At 38.3% G+C, this 22,465-nt stretch overlaps 1 protein-coding gene across 1 annotated transcript in view; it reads right to left on the bottom strand.

Annotated features, from left to right (window-relative positions):
- The window catches only part of LOC131071363 (uncharacterized), a 63,705-nt gene that overhangs the window by 38,632 nt on the left and 2,608 nt on the right, over nucleotides 1-22,465 (bottom strand). The window contains exon 2 of the mRNA XM_058007168.2: nucleotides 14,984-15,107. Within this exon, the coding sequence (XP_057863151.2) occupies nucleotides 14,984-15,107 (124 nt within the window). The remainder of the gene's footprint in view (nucleotides 1-14,983; nucleotides 15,108-22,465) is intronic.

Below are 22,465 nucleotides of genomic sequence, written 5' to 3'. Positions count from 1 at the left end.
CAAGGAAGAATTTGGTGATTTGATCACATTGCTCAACCGAATCGTGGGAACTCCTCATGCTTATCAGTTCGTGAGTTGGATGTTCTACTTCATCGAGATCATACCAAAAGAAAGAATCAACTGAGAAAGGATTATTAGCAGCAAACATTGATATACAACTCAAAAGGCTTGAGCAAACTAAGACCTTCTACATGAGTTCATACATCATATATTCACTTGCTAGAGCCCATGAATATGCAAGACTAACCTATAGAGGTCCAGTCGGCACAAGAACTGGAGAGTTGAGAGCATGTGAATCATACACACAGCTGCATTACCATAGCAAGACATTACAAAAGGGTGAATGATGCCTTCACTATGCACATCACAAGAATGTTGCAAGGTGGCATTCATCAAAGACTATCCCCACAAGCAAAAGAGCTAATAGAGAAGTTTGGTGCTTGATTTATCCAGTTTCCCAAGTTCACCTACATAAGAGTGCAAGGATGCTCTTGCCCACCTTACATGCTACCAAGATATCCTATCGATAAGTTAATATTGCTTGAGTTGGTGAGACAGTTGATGGCATATAACAAAGTATAGAAGAATAAACATAAGACAAGGGTTCCATTTCCCATTCCAGTTGCACGATCATTGGAAGTGTGTCCATCCTTGCAAGTAGCAAAGAAGGTGGATGAAGAATTGAAGTCTCTCCTAATCTCGTACTTTTCTAAAGACAGCTTTGATCCGTACAGAAGCATCAAAAGATCAAGCGGAAGAAGACATAAAAATAAGTTACAATTAGAAGATCATTTCATGAATGCTAAGGATGCTCTAGACATAAGGAAGAGAATGTGTTTGAGGCAATCAATTGATATTGTTTGAGCAAGCAAGGTCTTCAACATTCCCAATCAAGCACATGACAGTAGAAGGCGTCTCCTACCAATATATGAGCAAGAGAAAGAAAAAGAAGTGAAGGTCAATTGGATTGAGGTGGAGAGCACTGACTTGAAGGATTTAATGAAACCAATCCTATCATGCACAAGGCGATGGGTAGATGCTCAAACACATGTATTGAAGATCTAAGACACTCAGATTTGAATTGATGGGAGAGGTAGTCTTTCAATGATGAGATGGAAAGCGAAAGCCAAAATGGAAGCACCACACAATCAACTCATTCTAAGGGATCCAAGAGGAAAGAGATCAACAAAGAGCCTCCAAAAAAGAAGAATAAGTCAAGTTCAGGACATCACCCTTCCACTAGTACTTCCATGCACAAAGTAGAACTGAATCAAGCAGTTGTCCAAGAGGATCATCCATCTAGAGCAAGCATTGATCATGGCATGAATGAGTCCATAGAATCTACAATCCAGAACGGCAGGACAGACAAGGGAATGCAACCATTGCATCGAGACAAGATAGTCTCACCTAAGCTAGTCAATGACAAGGCAGGCTATGATACACATGTAAACATTGAAGATGAAGAACAAGAAGTTACATCTCCAGCCCAAGAAGACCAACAATTGAATGAAGTGCAAACCGGAGAAGAGAGATCAGCTATTCCTAAATGGCTTAGAGAAAGGTTAACAAGAGAGGTGATAGTAGAAGAGGATGATCTTGTCGATCTAGGCAGCTACCTAGATAGAAATCAGGAAACCAAAAAGAAGAAAGCAACCAAGATGTCAAAGATGACAAGAGATGGTGAAGGATCTCGGATAATTCAAATTGCCACTCCAAGAGTAGACAAGCCCGAGGATGAGATCACAGTGGAAGAGTATGACTTAGAGACTATTGATCTAGGTTCTCCCACCATTGATCAGGCATTGGAAGATATGAATGACACAGTAAAGATGGTCCACGACATGCTTAAGTTGGAAGTGGAGAAGAATAAGAAGTTGGAGAAGGAAAATAGTATATTAAGAAGTCATCTCCAGCAACTCAAGCTACCATTGAGGCAACATGATCCTTCGGCAATGGCACCACCATTGTCTCCCCCTGACGCAGTTGATGATCTTGAAAAGATGAAGGCCTCGGCACAACTGATGGATACTTGGATCAACAAAACTTTCAAGAGGGTGAATGCATTCATAGGAGAATTAGTAGGGATATTTGGTAGAGCTATGGCGATCCTTGAAAGAACTCAAACACTGGCAGCATAGGATACCTTTGTCTACACTAGAGATTTCACCATACCCATATTGCAAGTAATGAAGATGATGCTGAAACAAATGTTGGTGAGCGAAGGGATATTGAAAGATAGGCAATCACCCGATTTCCAGCAGTGATGTAATTTGCATCGCATGAGAAGGCTCATATTTGATGACATCGAGAACCTTGGAGTCGTCTCAAGTGATCCTTTTTGCTAATCTTCAACATTTGAGAAGTCTTTGTTCAAGAGAGAAAAGAGTATTCAATACTTTATTCTGTGTTTTATTGTGCATAAAAACACCATCAACAGAGTCCATGTAAATACTCCCTTCTTTGTTAGATTTGTTAAGGGGGCAGCGAGTTGTGAAAATCCCTTTACAAACCTTCTATAGTAATTGCATAATCCAACAAATCCCCTCAATTGTGTTAAGTTATTGGACCTAGGCCAATCTTGGATAACCTTGATTTTCTCCTCATCTACGCTCACTCCATGTTCACCAATTTTAAATCCTAAATACAAGATTTTTCGCAACCAGAACTCACATTTAGATACCTTGGCATAAAAGGACTAATTCTCTATGATACCCAATACTTCATCCAAATTTCGCAAATGGTCTTCCCAAGTTTTACTATAACCTAAGATGTCATCGAAGAAGACCAAAACAAATTTCCTTAATTGCAAATTAAATACCAGATTCATACATGATTGGAAGGTCGTTGGAGCGTTTGTTAGTCCAAAGGGCATCACCAAAAATTCATAGTGCCCATAGTGACACCAAAATGATGTCTTGTGTACATCCTCATCCCTGAACTTGATTTGATGGTAACTTGAACACAAATCAATCTTGGAGAAATACTTAGCCCCATGTAACTCATCGATCTATGGAATTGGGTAGCAGTTCTTAATGGTTCTTTTGTTGAGGGCTCGATAATCAAAACACATCCTCATAGTTCCACCTTTCTTCTTGACCAGCACTACAGAAGATGCAAAAGGACTAGAACTAGGCCTTATATGTCTCATATCCAGCAGTTCTTTGATGGATTTCTCAATTTTTTCCTTGTATATCTTGGGGTGATGGTAAGGAGTGATCATCACAAGTTTGACTCCTTTTTCGAGCTCAATAATGTGCTGGAACCCTATGTCGGTCGGTAGTCCTGGAGGAATGTCCTTGAACACCTTGTTATGATTATCCAAAATAGATCGAATATGCATATTGGATGCATCTCCTTTCCTTCCAGCATTTGTACTAGTGACGAGGCATTCCACTGTCCATGCTACGTGTCCCTTACGAAAGACTCACTCCATCCTCTTGGTGGATATTCCCATTGGCCCTTTGCTGGATATTCCATTTAAAACTACCTATTTCCCATCGTGTTGGAAAGAGATCTCCATGTTACGATGGCTGGTCTCATACTTGTTAATTGCATACAACCATTGGCATCCCAAGACTACTTCCATTTCCATGTCAATTACATAGAAATCATCCTTCAATTTGTAATCTCCCATTGCTACCTCCATTTGGGGAACCTTATGAGTACATGAGAGGATTGTTCCACTAGCTACCTTCACATCAAATCCTTCAATTGGAACAGTGTTCAATCCAAGTCTCTTAAGTACCTCCCCATTGACATAATTATAAGTAGCTCCATTATCAATGAATATGATTACCTTGTTTCCTTTCAAGTCCCCTTTTAGGTGGTAAGCATTGTAACGTTTTTGTCCGGTGAGAGCTGCCAAAGTTCCTCTAGAAGGTCCTCCTGCACTTTTGATTTCCTTTTCAAAATCACTTCCTTCACCTTCGTATTCCGTGTCAGAAATTACTTCAATGTAATGGATTTGTCCCTTCCCTAAATAGCGATGTTCGGGCTGCCATGGTTCCTTACATGTAAAACACAACTTCCTCCTTAATTCATTCCTACTGACATCATTACACCCAATCTTCGCTACAGGCATACTCAAGGGTACTATGTTTCTTTGGAAAGGCTTATTGGGCTGAATAGGTGGGATTCTCTTGTGATTGAAACTATCTCTTGCGATTAAGTCTTCTAGGTTAAGAGTGGTCGTGATGGCTTCTTGGAAAGTTGTAGGATTTAATGCTTTGAGTAATCCCTTGAAAGGTTCAGCCAATCCTTTCACAAAGAGTACTATGACTCTCCTATCTATCACATCAAGCACCATGACAACAAGTTTTTGGAATGCTGCAATATAATCCTCCACCTTGCCTTCTTGTTTCAGCTGGGCTAGATCCCGAAAAAGAACCTCTAGATCAATCCTATCAAACCTTTCAATTAGCCTTTGACTAAATCCTTCTATGGATGTTATTGCATCATGACTTTGAGTTACCATCCCATGGTAACACCATTCATGTGCTACTCCTCCCAAGTGCAAGGTGCCAAACTTGAGGGCTTCCTCTTCGAGCATGGGGTTTAGTGAGAAGTGTCCAATTTCTACAACCATGATCGCACTGATATACTATTTGTTCCATCATAGTTTGGGATTGTGATCTTGCCTAATCGATGTTGGATGTCCTTCCTTTCGTCAAGACCATTGCTCCTATGTCCTCCCCTTGATTTCAGATTACAATACTCCGTGAAGGTCATATTATTTCTAACTGCCTCTCTTAAAGAGTGATACTAAGCATGGAGTCGTCCCATTTCACTGGCTTGATCAGATTGATCTTCATTAACCTCCTCATGTATCAAAAACTTCGCTCTAAATGATTTGATGTTGACTGAATTTCTTTCTCCATCAATCACAAACTTCCCTCCATTTGTGTTGCTTTCTTCACTCCTTTCATTTGCAAGTTTGTCCCCATTCTGATGTTGATTAAGCCCCTTTAACAACTAGATCATTTACCTCATAGTCTCCAACATATTAAGATGAAATTCCTCGGATCCCTTGAAGAAGGCTTGGGCAGGGTCAGATTCTTTATCACCCATGTTGAAACCCTTCTTTTTCTCCCTTTGTCAATACCTTTGCTTTCTCACTCATCAACAATCCCACAGGTTGGCAGAATGGAGGCTCTGATACCATTGAATTATGCCACTTATATGTATAAAACAAAAAAAAATCAGAAAATGATTTCCCAGTATGTTTAATGTTATCCTTTAATTGAATCAAGGCAGTCAACTAACACTCTAGACACATCAAGCTGTTCTAAAACCAATCACAAAATATGCAATCCACCAACAATAACTAGCATTTCATTGAATTAAGCAGATCTGAAAACATCATTACAAAACCCTGGGTTTGTTCATCTCAATTATATCCATATCTTACTAAGATAGATGAAAATAATAACATGCAGACACAGCTTCTCTCACAACGTTGCAAATTCTCTTGCAAATCTGATTCAGACTGTGTATGCTTATCAAAAGAACGGCAAGGGTAGGGGGGATCGTCACACCTTGCTTGATCCCTGAGAGTAGCGTCCCAGGTCTCTGCTCATGCACTAAGGCTTCACATTCAACTTTCTAAAACTCCCCCACCTTCGACAACACATCCTTTACTTATAGGAGTTGAGGCAGATTTAGGGAAGGCTGACTCCAAAATGGAAACAACACAAAAAACAGAAAATACTAAATAAAATTCCCACTCAAGTCTGCTGAACCGATAAGGAATCTTCTATCTATTAAAAATTCTTCCCGCTCGAGTCTGCTAACCCAATAAGGAAACTTCTATTTATTAAAAATTCTTAAAAGCAGGTGTTAAGGAAACTGCCATATGACTGACCCAATTATTTTGGGATCATTACATAAAGTTTATATTCCTTTGCTTGTGCATTAAGGTTGATTAATTACCTAAGATTTAGCTTTTATGCTGATCCTAATGGAGTGCTACTACAGAACCAATGATTATATGCAGTTTTTTTCATATATGCTGTCACTAGAAACCTCCATGGGCCTTTTGACATTATTATCAAGTGGGATGTCTTCTTGGTGAAGACAACAGATACACACATATACTATGAGGCAGAGGAGAAGGGGTTGGGGTGAGCAGTGAATCAGTATAAGAACATTTTTTTCAGTTTATAACTTTAGCAATATTAAGCAATAATCAAACATCTACACAAGTAAGATCTAGCAAATCAGAACACAAGATGCACACACAATTTTTCATGGAAACTCTTGTAGGAGTAAACCACTGCAAAACATTGCTTTTATAGGAAACATCGTAGCCACCAACCCCCTCCACTGAGCACCAACTTAGCAAGAGACACCAATCTCTTTGAGTAAGAGGCTCCAACCTCTTGTACTTGCAAAATAGAAGGCACCAATCTTTGAAAACAAAATGATTATAAAGTTGTCAGATCTACCCTAGATCCCTTCAAGGTCTTCAACAAGAACTGCCCACAAATCTGCCTTGACCTTCTGCTCTTAACCCTCTACTCAGATCTGCAATATGGTCTTCAAAAATTGCTTATGAATCTGATCTATATCCTCACAAAAGTCTGCACTAAGTCTACTTCAATCTTCCGAACATACACTTACATAACTTGCATTTCCTCATATTTATGACACCTCATATTTATGGATTTCCTCAATTCCCTCAATGATTTGTTTGACCTCCAATGTTCTTACATCATATATCTGGGGCACCAACGGACCAACAGTGGTTTCCTATGCTTTGTGTAAGGTAGAGTGGGCCATGCTCAACTATAAACAAAGCTCATCAATCTCTTCCTCTTTCCTTCTCAAGGCATCTGAATAGAACTCAACTAGGTTGAGAAGGTGATCACGATCTGAAAGAAGATGTAAATAGTTTGTCTTCATTGTTCCCATACCTTCTTTGATCAATTGCAAGCTATCAAAAGAAGACTCCGCTTCAACTCCCTCTTGTCTTCTCTCTAACTGAATCATCCAAAGGTAATTTTCAACCAGCTTAAGCATCTCATCGTGATGAGATAAGGCTACCACAATCCCATCCTCATTTACCTTCAACTGATTCCACAAACTATATGGACTGTGAGGTATATGAACAACCTCCGCTTCGCATGAAGAGGCACCTAATTGTGGCTGAAATTCTTCATCTACAATGTCCTGTATGCTCAATTTATGCTCCCGAATCAGCTCAGTACTAATTCCTCCTGTAGAAATATCCTCAATGTTTGAATTGAGAGTCCCTGTACAAGGAATTCCAGTTCACTTCATACACTCAACATCCGACTCACCAGGTTCACTAGAAGATGGTATGCTCTCCTCATGCAGTTCTACTGGAGCGGTAGTGTGATCATAAGTAGACTCCGCGAGGAAGTTTTTCTCTTCCACTGTTTTATCAATGAAAATCTGCACATCACCAATGCAAACTTTTGAGAACACCTCACCTATAGTGAATGACTCTTACTCCATAAACTCCTCTTTAACTGTATGGTAATCATTATCCTTAATATTTTCCTCAGGCAAGGTAATAGGTGTAATCATAGCTGAAACGTTCCCATCAACATCTGGATTGTCTCTCACCTAAAGAGGAGGTGATACCTGTAAACCCAAAGTGATCAATTCTTTTGTAGAAAGATGTTCCCTAAACTTCTCAATCTTCAGCTCAACCAAACTTCTTGAAAGATCATAGGTAGCAGCTGAAACATGCAACTCTCTTCTCCAAATGTCTAACATATCAGACTGCAACTGCTTACAATATCATCTTTTTCATCAAGGATCATGGACAAGATGTCAAACATATCTATCTTCACCTTGTCTGAATGGCATTTCCTGATTACAGCAATGAAACAATGAAACATTTGAAGAATCAACTTATCACATTGGAGATCCAACATAAGGACAAATGATCAAGTCCTTGCTACAATTTCTAAAATTTTAGCCCTCTTACCAAATGTAGGAGCTCTGACATCATACAACCCATGTAAACTCTCCACAATCAGTTGTGGAGCTCTAACATCATACAACCCATGTAAACTCTCATCAAGGATCATGGACAAGATGTCAAACATATCTATCCCTTGTCTGAATGGTGTTTCCTGATTACAGCAATGAAACAATGAAACATTTGAAGAATCAACTTATCACATTGGAGATCCAACGTAAGGACAAATGATCAAGTCCTTGCTACAATTTCTAAAATTTTAGCCTTCTTACCAAATGTAGGAGCTCTGACATCATACAACCCATGTAAACTCTCCACAATCCTCATAAATTCACTTATGCAAGTGACAACTGCTACTCTTATCTCCTCATCGTGATGTCTCATCAATTTTGGCTTGACCAATGAATGCACCAATGGGGACATAGCTGCAGCCTTTGTTTGTGAAGGTGACTCACTAACCCTGCAGAGGCAACTTTCTACTTCCTCCAAAATGTTGAGAAGAGATACTCTAGCCCGAGGTAAGAGTTTGAATTTTTCACCTACAAACTTAAGTCCCTCTTGAAGAACTTTGGTAGCCTCCTGTTCTTTGTTCCATTTGTCCAATTTTTCAAACATTAAATTTTGATGTTGCTTTATTGATTCCAGCTATTCCCAAAAAGCTTCCATTTATTTGCTAAAATAACCAACTGAATTTATGATCTGCAAATGATTATCGGAAACAAATCCAATCTACCCAACAGGCTGGCAGAATTTTTAGCTCTAATACCACTGTAATAGATTGCCCTGTTCTAATTTTTTCCATAGGATTTAAATTTTAACCCAATCAATGCTCAGACTTAATGTCAAACAGTTGGCTTGCATTCATATGATGAATTTTCTCATCCTTCAGATGTTTGAAACTTTTATTTGTAAACATAACCAACACTTACATAACACAACGATAGGTAGCACAAGGAATACTATCGCAATAGGAATCAATGATAGTTAACGAAAACCATTCTGCAGAAATATTTTGTATTCACCCAAACTGATTCAAAGTTAATTTAAGAATTTTCAAAGCAATGATGTACAATACGATTCTAGAGACAGCTGTAACACATATACCCCAAATGCTGCAGTATAATCATTAATTTTCTGGATGTTGTAAGCAGTCCATTCACACCCAAACCCATTCAAAAAATCAATCTGCAGTCAAGGAAGACCTGATGCAAGAGTTCGGCCAAAAAAGGGAATAGTCGGCACTTCCAGAATGCCTTCCACGTTCTGCTGTCCTTGTATTAGCAGCTTCAGAATAGTGCAATCAGTCATGGAAAAATCAGTCCAGGGATGGTTCGTAGCTATTTTCCTTTGCCCAGCATTGACACGGCAGCTACACTTAGGAAAACCCAGTCCAAAGTCGACTCCACTAGCTGGGCAATCAGTAGCAAATAAGGAACCACGCCCAGCACTCAATATTTGCACCCAGCAGTAGTTCAACCCAGTACTAACTATGGAAACCCAAGAAATATATCGCACCTTGCATTTGGATGTGCCCAGCAGTCAGTAATGGCATCCAGGGGTAGGAATCACGCCCAGCAGCACCTGTGTCTGCATTCTCAGACCATGGAACACGCCCAGCAGAGATATGCTGCCATCCAGGAAAAAATGATTGCAACGCCTTTCTCAGATAATACACAAAAACCTCCTTCAAGGTTACTAATCGAACTGCAACACTATTTCTTAAATGCTGAAGCTAGATTGAATACCTGACTGAGTGCTGCAAATTCTTCCCAACTGAGCTTTCACAAGACAGATTTAAATATCTATACCAATTGATTCATCCAATGCCAATTTGTTTTTTTATTTCCCAGACCTGGTCTTTCACAGGCGTAGGAAATGTTGCAAGAGAGGGTGTACGTCCTCCATTGCCTGGGAAAAAATCTCCCAATTACTCGAGAAATTCAAAAAGAATGTACAATTTCCAAGATGTCCACTTCAGCATTAAAAGCTCTCATTTATAACTTTTTGGGCACAAATCCCAATGCATCATAAATGTGGGATTAAAGAACGTTATAATAAAAATAGCATTATTTCCTTATGTCTCCCATTTAAAGGGGACTTTTTAATATTTCCTTTCCCAACATTATCCCAGTATTAAATAAACACTAAAGTTAGATATTTAAACTTAACTTTAGGAACTTTTTAATTTTTTGCCCAATTAATTAAATGCAATCCTGATGAAGAATTAAATGCAACAAAATACTGACATCAAAAATTGCTTCAAATATTACCAGACACTGAGCCACAACTGACTTACTATAAATGGTAAGAATCTGGAAACCCTGTCAAAACACCTCTGATTGGCCTAAAACTGAAATCGCCTAGGCCAAATCCTTCACTGATCCCTGTAAAGTCTTGGTTAGCCCTCGGGACCATGGCAAAATGGGCTAACGACACATCATCTGATGTCAGGGTAAAATGGGGTCATTACAAAGTTGCTATCCACTATTTCTCTTTTGAAGCCTTGCTCTTGGACATACTTGTCTACCCTGGAATATCAGGCCCTTGGGGTTTGTTTTAGACCATAAAAGACCTGCTTCAGTCTACACACATAATATTCATTCTCTGATAAGATGAATCCTTCAAGTTGTTCAATATACACTTTCTCTTCAAGATTTCCATTAAGAAAAGCTAATTTAACATCCATTTGATGAACTTTGAAATTCTTGAAACTTGCAAGGGCTAAGAACATTCTAATGGCCTCTAATCTTGCACCTGGAGCAAATGTTTCTTCAAAGTTCCTTCAACTTGCGCATAGCCTTTGCACACAAGCCATTCTTTATTCCTTGTGCTTCCCCATCTTCATTCAGCTTGTTACAAAAACCCACTTGGTTCCAATTACATTCTTGTCCTTAGGTCTTGGGAAAAGCTCCCAAGTCTCATTCTTTTTCATTTGATCCAATTCTTCCTCCATAGCCTTGATCCACTACTCATCTTCACTTGCTTCTAAAAAATTCTTTGGCTCAACTTTGGAGAGCAAACATAAGTTTCCATGCTCTATTGTATTAGCAAGTCTTCTTCTTGTTTGAATTTGTGTACTTTTATCTCCAACAATCAAATCTTCGCAATGGTTCTTTTGAACAAACCCGGATGGTGTCTTGGGTGGTACCTTGGAGGAAGTTCTTGTATTATCTTGTACCTCTTCTTCGATTTCAAATCTAGCTTCTGTCTATTCTTCTTTTTAGCTTTCTACCTTTAGATAATCAGTTTCTTGTGCTATCTCCTTTTGATGCTTCTCTTTGTTGACCCTCACATTAGCACTTTCAACAACTTTGTGCAATCTCTTGTTATAGCACTTCTAATGTTTGACTCTTGTAGAATATCCGAGAAAGATACCTTCATTGCTTCTAGAATCAATTTTTTCCAAATCTTCCCCATCCCTTCTTATGTAGCATTTCCTTCTAAAAACTTTGAAATACTTTACTATGCACGCCTTCCTTTCCAAAGTTCATAAGGAGTTTTGGTGTCATTTACCTTGATTTGTGCTCGATTGGAGATGTCTACAGCTGTATGAACCGCTTCTTTCCAAAAGTATTAGCTACCTTGGATTCGTTGAGCATGGCTTTTGCTATACCTTGAATGATTCTATTATTTCTTTCAACTACTCCATTTTATTGTGGAGTCCTTGCAGCTGAATATTGTCTCCTTATCCTATGCCTTTCACAATACTCTTCAAACTCATTTGAGGAAAATTCTCATCCTCTATTAGATCTAAGGCACTTGATCTTCAGTCCTATTTCATTTTCTACTAAGGCTTTGAACGCCTTAAACTTCTCTATTGCTTCAGATTTCTCCTCAAGAAACACTACCCACGTTATCCTAAAATAATCATCAATTAACAACATGAAATAGTACTCACCTTGAAAGCTTTTTGTCCTTGTGGGCCCACAAAAATCGGTGTGGACAAGTTCCAAAGGTTTTGATGCAGAATACTCCTTCGATTTGAAGCTTGTCCTTGTTTGTTTCCCATATTGACACTGTTTGCATGGCATTTGATGGTTTTTCTATTTTTGCCATGTCCCTTACATCTTGCTTTTTTGCTAATCTTCATGATATTTCAAAATTCAAGTGTCCCATCCTCTTGTGACACAACCAAATCCCATCTTCTTGCCCCGTGTAGCAATTTTCACTTTTGACCCCATTAACACTGTAGAGATTTCCATCCTTTTTGTTGGCATCCACAACTAGTTTTCCATCTTTCATAATTTTGCATCCTCTAGAATGAAATGTAAAGGTGTGCCCTTCATCACACATTTGACTCACACGTGGTAGATTATTTATGATTTAGTCCTTCAACATATAAAACATCTTTTGTTTTGGTTCTTCCACTGTCCAAATCGAACGCACCTTTGTCTTTAATGTTTGTTGTAGCATTGTCTCCAAAGTTTACCATTCCTTCATTCACCCTTTTCAAAAAAAGGTATTTGCTTTTGTGACCAGTCATGTGAATTGAGCATCCACTATCAACATACCATTGATTTCTCTCATCTTGAGCATGTAGTGCCACTTATGCAAGCATAGAACTCCCCTTTTGCTCTTTCTTTTTCCAAACTTTGTTTAATTCGTCTTTTTTCTTGTCACATGCCTCTTCTTTCTTGTTTTGTTTTGGAGGATCAACAAACGTACTTTTGCAAAACTTAGCAATGTACCCGAAATTGTTACACTTATAACATATGGCGTTATAATCCATTAAAGGAGCAAATGAGTTGAAGTATCTTGTTGAAAAACCGAAATCATTCCTTGCATTTACTCTACATTCTGATGCTCTATGACCATAATGATTGCATGAAAAACAATAGCCATGAAAGGAATAGTTGAACCTAGGAATGTGTGGCTTTCTTTTAGCGAAGGACCATTTGAGATTGTCCTAGTTGGTTCTTTGAAATTGTGAGGCTTTATCTTCCTTCTTGCTTTCATCTGTTTTTGCTTGCTTTTGGCTTTCTTCCCTTTTATTCTCTTCTTTGTTCACTTCCTCGCTTGCCTCTTTGTTGGAATTTTTGAGGGCTGCAACATAATTCTTACTATCCAACTTCTTTGTGGTTTGCAAACTTTTGTCATCAAAACCAAGACCACTTTTGACAAAGGGTGATCTTTGTGAGTTAATAAGATCATCTAAAATTTCCGAACTCTTGTCAAACTTCATGTTTCTGTTGAGTTGTTGTTTAGTCTTTTCTAGCTCCTTCCCCAAGGAAACAATTTCCTATTCAAGCTTCTCACATTCCAAGATTTTCGTCTTTAGCTGCTCCTTCAACACATCTTCAATGTGTTTAGCATCTTTAGCTTGAGTCTTTAAGTCCATACTTGTTTTTTCGGACGATTCACCATCTTCTCAAATTTGATGTTTCAACTTTTTGTCCGTCTTCTCAAGTATTTTGATTTCATCGATGATGACATAAGTTCTTCCTCAAGATCTGCTATAGCATCCTCCTCGCTTTCAGGTTTTTTCATTTTCTGTCTTTGCACATTGAAGCTTCTTCCTTCATTTCCATGTCCATGAAGAGAATTTCTTCTCTTTCACTTTCTGTAAAACTTTCTTCACTTTCAGATGAGCAATTACTTCCTTGGGCATATAGGCTCTTCTTCACTTTCAAATGAGCTATTACTTCCTTGGGCATATAGGAACTTCCTAGATTTTCCTAAAGTATACTTCTTCTTGCTATGATGGTATTTCTTGTTTTTTCTCGTCATAATATACTTCTACCTCTTCACTACTCTCACTTCTAACCTATGGACATTTGGCAACATAATGACCTTTATTACCACGATTAAAACATTTAAGGGTATACTTACCTTTGCACTTGCTAGATCCTTTATTCAATTTCTTCACAAAGTTGGCTTCTTCCTCATTCCTTGAGTTTTCACTTGATGTTGGAATTTTGTTCTTCATCTTTCTTGATGCTTTAAAGGCAGCTTCTCGTTTTGATGTTCAATTCTCGGTCCTCATTTCATGTGCCGTAAAAAATGTCATACAACTCGTCCATCTTCAAGGTATTTAGATCCTTCATTTCTTTGATGGCCGAAACTTTTGCATCAAATCTCATGGGAAGATAACTTAATACTTTTTGCACAATAATCCCATCCTCAATGTTTTCTCCAAGACCGTGAATAGTGGTGAATAGTGTTTACAACTTCATCCACACAAAGAAAGTAGGCAGCAACATTTTCTTCTTCCTTTATCTTTAGGCTTTCAAATTGTCTCATGTGGGTTTGGAGCTTAGCTTTCTTCACTTTGTCATCTCCTTCATAGTTCCTTTGAAGCTTATCCCATGTTTCTTTTGCTGTAGTGCACTGAATGGCATTGACTATTTCGGATTTGATTAGCCCACTTAGGATTGCATTCTTAGCTTTTACATTGTTCTCGAATGCTCTTTTTTCAGCTTGATCAAGAGGTGGAGTAGATGGTACAACATAGATATCCACAACTGCTTGCTATATATCAAATCCATGGGCCGTCCAATAGGTGTGCATTCTAAAACTCCAAAAGCATAGTAGTTCCTATCAAACAATGGAGCTCAACTTGAAGAAAACACTTCTTGACTCACTATGTGTGTTCTTAAGATCTTTCCTTCAAGCCATTAGAATACCAATTGAAGAAAACACACACACTTATACGAAGAAGGATGGGGGGAGGGAGGGCGTGAATCAGTATGAGAACAATTGTTTCAATTTATAACTTTAGCAATCTTAAGCAATAATTAAACATCCACACTAGATAAGATCTATCAAATCAGAACACAAGATGCACACACGATTTTACATAGAAACCCCAACAGGAAAAAAAACCACGGCAAAATAAACTTCAAATTGTAATACACATTTTCTTTTTTAATCAAAAAATGAGAAGCATGTTACAGTTGAGGTGTTACAAGTAAGCTAATCTTTCATAAAAATGGAATTGCAAAAAATGCATCCACTGTTTTAATGTTGACAAAGGGGCACAACAAAATAATTTTTAAGAATTACAAAAGAACAGGCATGGAAGAAAATTTATATTACTTATTTTTGAATGGTGATCCAGCCAAAGACATATCATCAGTAATCTCTGCATCCTCATCTATACTCTCAATGCTCGTTACAAATGTTGCAGTGCATCCTCCCTTGCTTGCTTGTTGGCCTAGTCCTGTAGAAGCATGATGTTTGCACAAAACATTAACAAAAAGGTCCATAGATTCTACCACTGTCTAATTCAATCTGAGGTACCACCACCAAGACTCACTTGATGAATAACTATCATGTCGATAATATACATAATATCACAAACCAAAATAAAAAATAATTAAAGCACATTGAATGACATGAATAAGTCTTTGCATGTGCAAGCCTAAGCAACCATTAGTGCTAAAAATTATAAAGACATTTGATGATGTTTACTTTGGAAAACAAGTGCAAATCATAACATTAGGTGCAGATTTGGTTAAAAATGTTAACAGTCCATTCAAAATATGGTGACCTTTACATGGCCCATCTAAGAACACATGCACATAGACACACATGCCCATGATATAAGCACTCAACACACACATACACATACACATACACACACACACACACACACACACACACACACATATATATATACTGAGCACAAGTATTGTATAGGTTTCCCTCATCAATGGCCCTCCTGAATAGCCATTATCATTTACTCTATGAATTTAAGGTGCCACATTTGAATTTTAAGTAGTTCTGTCTATGCATATGATTTTTTTTCTCTCACTGATTGTTTTAAACTAATTCAATCCCTTTGAAATCACAAAGTTGATAACATTTTTTCCTTGGACAGAACTTTTCAAATATGGTACAAACAAATGCAACAGAAGGTTATAATAACTTTGAATTAGTAAGGCAAGATAGTTTTGTTGATTTTCCCGACAAAATACACATACAATATATGAGACAAAAAAGCTGTGGAGATATTTGACTCTGAACCAAGAATATATCTAGTTAAGTTTTGGCACTATCTAGTAGCATTGTTTGGCAAGATTAGATTTCTCTCTAGAAAGTACGAACATAACCATAATTACCAACATTTTAAGGGATAAAGAATTTGTGAGAGTCATAAATGAGGAAACAATTACACCAAAAAAATGAGAAAAAAAATAAAAATTAATTACCGCTTCAATGCTTAAAGCAAATACAATCGTCCCTCCATAAGTTTTCTTCATGGATTCAGCTCCCTCCAATAGCAACTCCATGTTAATCATAAAAATCTTTCCACATCTTTGGTGGCCATGATCCCTCCAACTGTTGCAGCTTCAGAAGATATTGTTGCCACCTCTTAAAAGCATATGCAATCGTCCTTACATAAGTTTTCTTCAGGGATTCAGCTCCCTACCATAGCAACTTCCATGTTAATCCTAAAAATGTTTCCACATCTTTGGTGGCCATGATCCCTCCAACTGTTGCAGCTTCAGAAGATGTTGTTGCCACCTCTTAAATCTCTCCAATTATAGCCCATCCTTCCCATGTTTCTGTTATATCGCAAAACAAGGAACCTTGCGTTCCTAGTACCAAGGTTTCAGGTCATACTACCTCAGTTAGTGTAAATGTTGCTGACATCAACTCTACTGTTGAAGAGAGGTATTTTGCGCTTGATAAAAACCCTTTTACAGATTTTGCCTTCTTCTAAGCTTTACTTTGCCCCTATTGTTGAGGGGTCAAATCCAGAAGTTTAGTTCCATGTCAGGTGAGTGTCTCCTCTAAGAATAAAGGCAGTCAAGTTTTGGTGTGGGGGCCAAAAGTTTTTGCAAGGAAGCTCACCATGTTTTGTATGGTATACTTTGCAGATTTAATCATCTTTGGCCCAACATTCATGAACTTTATGAGTGAATATTGTATGTGGGAAATGAGGGCGGCAAAAACGTAAAAGTCTGATTCAAAAGGCCCACACACCAATGAGACTCTTGGTGCAAGTTATAGGAACTATACTAAAATAGCTCAGCTTCCCAAGGGGTGTCCCATTGTTCTCTATCTCACAGGATCCCTAAAGTCAATGTCCTTGCTCTCGGATCACTGAGCAAAGTGACTTAGGAATGACAACTCCAAGATCGAGTGATGTTTGATTATTATGCATAAATGCATTCTTAGATATGTATGATATTGAAACTATGATGATTAAGCTAGCATAAAGATGATAAGATTAGCTAATTATCCTAGCAATGATATACTAGTCTAACATGGATATTCTATGATATTAAAATGCTTCTAAATGCTATTATGGTGATTTAACAAAGAGAGGCTAAAATGCTTAGTAATTAGACTATAAGTTTGATGCATGAAAGACTTGGATATATGAAAATGAGAGAATGAGAGCTCTATTTATAGGTAAAATAGGGCAATGGATGGTCAAGATTGGATAATCTTAACAAGGGCCAAATTTGAAAGTTAATCAATCCATGTTTACAATTCTCACCAATGAAATGGTGACAATTGTCAACAAGAGGTTGCTTGAGAGGAGATGAAAGAAGCATTAAATGCTTGAGAAGCCATGGAGGTTACCTTAGGAGGTAAGGGTTAAGGTTAGGCTAGCGTTATCCAATGGATAAAGCTTTTACCCAAGGGGTAAACTCTTGTGTAAGGGCTAAGGGGATAACCAAGGTTAAAGCCATGAAAGCTTGATGAGACCCTTGAGTTAAATGAGGGTTGAGTTAGAGAGAAAGTCTCTAATCATGCAAGAAGGTTGAGTTAACCATTAATGGTTATGTAAGAGTCTTAAATGGTTTGGAAGACTTTGAGGGTTTTGAGAAGTGGCTTTTCTTTGCTTAGGAATGTGACAATATTTAGGAGATGGATTAGGCTAAATGGAATGGGTTAGAAGAATCTAGAAGGGGTTTAGGATGCAAGTGGGAGATGTAGGAAAATGCAAGTGGAGGAAAAAAAATTTTAATTAAAATAAAATTACTTGATTTCAACTAAATAGATGCAACTTGCATAAATACAAGTGGGGGATTTAAATAAATAAATTAGATTTATTTATTTGCAAGGATCAATTTAATTAAATGTAAATTTAATTAAAAAGGGGAATTAATTAAATAAAGTAATTTATTTAATTAAAGGCTAGAAAAAGTTTAGGTGAACTTTAATTAAATAAATTGAGTAATCCATTTAATCAAATAGATGAATGTGAAGAAATTAATTAAATAGAATTTAATTAATAGGAAGAATGGGGTTAAAATAAATATTAATTACATTTAGGAAAGTGGTCAGATTTATACATCCACATTTTGCCCCTCTTTGAAGTGACGTGTGTGCACATGTTGATTCAAAAAAAATTTGCCGGATATGCTGTCAAAATTTGATTGATATGATGCTCTGTGTCGAAATGTCGATATGATGCCCCAGATTTGATGAACGATATTGATGATGCCCCCTTGGGAGATGAATCAAGATTTTAGTGAAAAATTGTCAAGTTGATAAGCGTTTTTGGATTAATTGCATTTTGAGAATATTGACTGCGTTGAATGTATTTGTATTGATTCATCTCCCGAAAAATGATGTTGATAAGGTTAAAAATGGAAAAAGTGAGGAAAATACATGCCCCACTTATTAACCTTGTTGATTTTACCCTATAAAAAGGTAAAAAGTGATTTGGACAAATCATTTGCACACTTGTCTCTTTGCGATTGTGACATTTGGAGCTTTGACAACGATGTCAATTCCATATTCCTCGCACCGATTTGAGCGCGTCGGGCGACACCGGAGACCCGCTACCTATGGCCCACCAATAAGTGGTCGAAATCTCCTTGCGTTTTTGATTGATTTTGTTCATTTTGATCACGTTTTTCGATTTTGCATCGGATTTTGCCGTGATAGCGCGTAGGTTAAACCGCGTAGCGCATACGATAGGAATTTTAGAGCACAGGGTTAACCTAGGTAGTTTAGCGTTTGGGTAGCATATTATAGCGCAGATGAGAAATACGCTAGCACGTAGAAGGTTATAGCGCATAGGGTTTGCATAAAAGCACATGAGGTAGGTTGGGTAGCACATCGAATAGGGTAGCGCAATGGATGTACCAGTTAGCGTGTGGTAGGGGTTTAGCGCGTAGGGTATGATTTCTAGCGCATTGATGAAAAAGGATAGCGCATGAGTGGCAGCTTAGCGCTTAGGAGCCCTAGTTTAGCGCGTAGGGTCCAAAGTTGATGAAAAAGGATTGTGAAGAAAGCGTCGTGAGTCGAATAGATGTCGTAGATGTCAATATGTGTCTTCTAATTGTTCTATTATGGTTCCTGAGCCAATGTGAGTCCTGCTTTGTGATGATGTCCGAGTTCTGATATGCTAGTGCAGGATGATCTGAGTCTGCTGCTGTCAATATAAATTGCTTTCGATATGGAGTGCCAAGCTGATTGATTTTTGATGTGGATCCTGATTTTGAGTTTGATATGGATCTTAACGTTGCTTTTCGATACTAATTTTCGATGAGTCCTGATGTGATGCTTGCGATATGGATCTTTGATGTTGCTTTTGATATGGGTCTTGATGTTGCTTGCGATATGAGTCCTGATTTTTTATTTCCGATATGGATTTTTGATGTTGCTTTCGATATGGATTTTTTATTCTTGCGATATGAGTCTTGATGTTGCTTGCGATATGAGTCCTGATTTTTTATTTCCGATATGGATTTTTGGTGTTGCTTTCGATATGAATTTTTTATGATGCTTTCGATATGGGTCTTGATTCTGCTTTCGATATGGGTCATTGCTTGATTTCTCGATATGGATCAGTGATTCTCGATATGGGTCAGTGATTCTCGATTGTGGGTCAGTGATTTATTCACAGGTTGATGTGAATATGTTTATGATGTGTTCTTGAGATGCTTCGTTGTTTCAAGTTGATTTTGCTTTGATTTGATATATCAGATGGATTTGGGAACTGATGATGGATACATGTTGTTTTGCAGGCAGAGCTTGGCGTGCTCTAGTCTCGAGAGCGATTTCCGAGACCATGGTCATTGATTCCACGTTTGTCACAGGCTAACAGAGATGTGGGTTGTCCTCGTTATTAGACATGCCTCGGTATATCATTAACTGGGGTTTGTTGACAGTGTTGGCAGAGAGGTGGCACAGTGATACGAACACCTTTCACTTGGCTATGGGTGAGATGACAGTTACACCAGAGGACTGCTATTGGATTCTGCGGATTCCTATAGTTGGGGCCCTATTGCCGTATGAGCAGACTGAGGAGGGTGGGACAGAGGCTCTCCATCGCATCTTCCAAGATGATCAGATTAGCGGGTATGAGATCCCATGGCAGGAGTTTTTGGATTTTGGTTACGGGCCGCTGCCATCTAGACTAGTAGGGTTCATTGGTGGACATCTGTGTCCCGACCGTAGGTCAAAGGGACTAGCTGCGGGATGGGGATTGGTGCTAGAGGACATGGTGACGCAGGGACGCAAGTTTGCCTGGGGGTCCTCTATGTTGGCCCATCTTTACAGAGAGCTTCACTAGGTGGTATATATGGGATATACTAGTTTATCAGCTGGGGTGACATTGTTACAGGTGTGGGCTTGGGAGCACATTCTTGTGTCGAGACCACTTGCAGACAAGGATAGGCCAGTTGGGCGAGCTTATGTTTACGAGTATACAGGTGTAGTTGTCCAACCTAAGCTGGACAAACTAGAGCATTGGCGGAGAGCACTAGATGATATCGATATGGTCATTTGGAGACCGTATATGGATTGCGAGGTGTGGGCAGAGGACGGGCTTGAGATGCCTTATGTATATATGTCAAGGTACCTGATCGGGTGGACGCCCTTTATTATTGAGCGATTCTTGCACAATCGTGTTCAGCGGCAATATGGTAGACAGCAGGGGATGCCACAAGGAGTCTGTTTATATGCTCATCAAAGCAAGATGTGCCAAAGTGGGGACCTACTTTGGATAGCATAGCAACGGTGGAGTATATGACACTCGCAAGACAGATCTAGGATTATGGGGTTGGGGTTGTGGATGCTGGGATGACAGACGAGTTTTCAGCATACTTTGTGGCACATGTAGTGGCACGTATATCTGAACCGGCAGAGATGCTACTTGCTTTTGATGATGATGAGGATGAGCAGCCATAGAGGCGAGGGGGAGCCAGACAGAGAGATGAGGAGGGAGAGGAGGTAGGAGAGGGAGGCGGAGATGATGGAGGAGGTGGTGGAGGAAGTGGCGGAGGAGGTGGGAGAGGTGGATTTGATAGAGGGAGAGGTGAATCCGATAGTGCAAAAAGCAACAAAAAATAAGTAGATGATGCTAGGTCGGAATCGTGTAGAATATCTTCTTAGTTTCACTAAGCCTATCTTGAGTATGATCTTTTATACTCACATGGATAAGCCATCTTTAGGATAGGTATATGATGGCATCAACTCAATAATTGAGAAGATGAAGACCATAAAAACAAGAAAGAGTAAGATCCTAAAGAAAAAAAAAAATTGAACAAATGCAAACTATCCTTGTTGAGTAATGAAGCAAAATGACCACCCCACTAGATCTTTTTGCCTTTGCATTGACTCCAAAATATTAATGCATTAAGATACATTTTTTGTCAAGGAGGCTTGCACCATATAGAGATGTTGATGTCAACAAAGGATACAAGGTAGTGTTTGTTAGAATCTTCCCTGATCCTGATTTGAAGGATTAGTCACAACTAAGTTTGATGTCACAATTGAGTTTGATGATTTCGTACACTCCAATGAAAAAAATATTTCTACTCATTGTGACACGTATAAGAAGGATGCTCCTAATTTGTGGTGCCTCCATGGGCAAACATCCCAACACCTATAACCTCTTGTGATTAAAGTTTAATTGCAAGATTTTTATTTTTTATTTATAACTCTAAATCTTGAAAGTTTTTTATTTTTTATTTAAACTCCGCAAATTTGAAATTCTTTTCATTTTTGAAATAACTTTTTCCATGTTGGAAGGTTTATTTATAATTTTATAACTCTCACTTACTTTGCCTCAATATGTTGCTAGTTCATCTTCATTTGAGCTGAGTTCAAGTATATACACCTTCATTCACTTAGTAAAGCACAAACAATTGGCACCAAAACAGGTATAGAGGTTAGTCAACATCCATTTCAATGTGCACCTTCTTTTACACAAACAAAATGAGTACAAGGAAGGGGCAATGAAGTTGTGGGATGTCAAGCTAGAGTAAATCAACTTCGATGTTTCTGCTGCACATAAATCTTCAGTTTTGGAGGAGACAAATAGCCAACATACTTTTAGTGCAAGTGCTGTGGCACTCCTTCTGGTTCTTCTAATCTACCCACATCATCAAATGATGATGATGATGATCTTCATTAAGAATCATATGACATTAGTTTCTGATTTTATTATTTTAATATTTTACAATAAATATCTATCATGACCTTCAAGTTTGACAAATTGACATCAAAGTAGTATTTGTAATTTTTATGGTGGTTTTGTCTATCATATGTATGCGGTGTGGTATGCTGAACTTAATTCTTGTTTTAAGATTGTAAATCTGTATCTAT

This window comes from Cryptomeria japonica, chromosome 2, assembly GCF_030272615.1.
Source record: "Cryptomeria japonica chromosome 2, Sugi_1.0, whole genome shotgun sequence".
NCBI classification, from domain to species: domain Eukaryota; kingdom Viridiplantae; phylum Streptophyta; class Pinopsida; order Cupressales; family Cupressaceae; genus Cryptomeria; species Cryptomeria japonica.
Note: the sequence above shows the minus strand (reverse complement) of the source record. Positions and strands in the feature narration are given on the sequence as shown.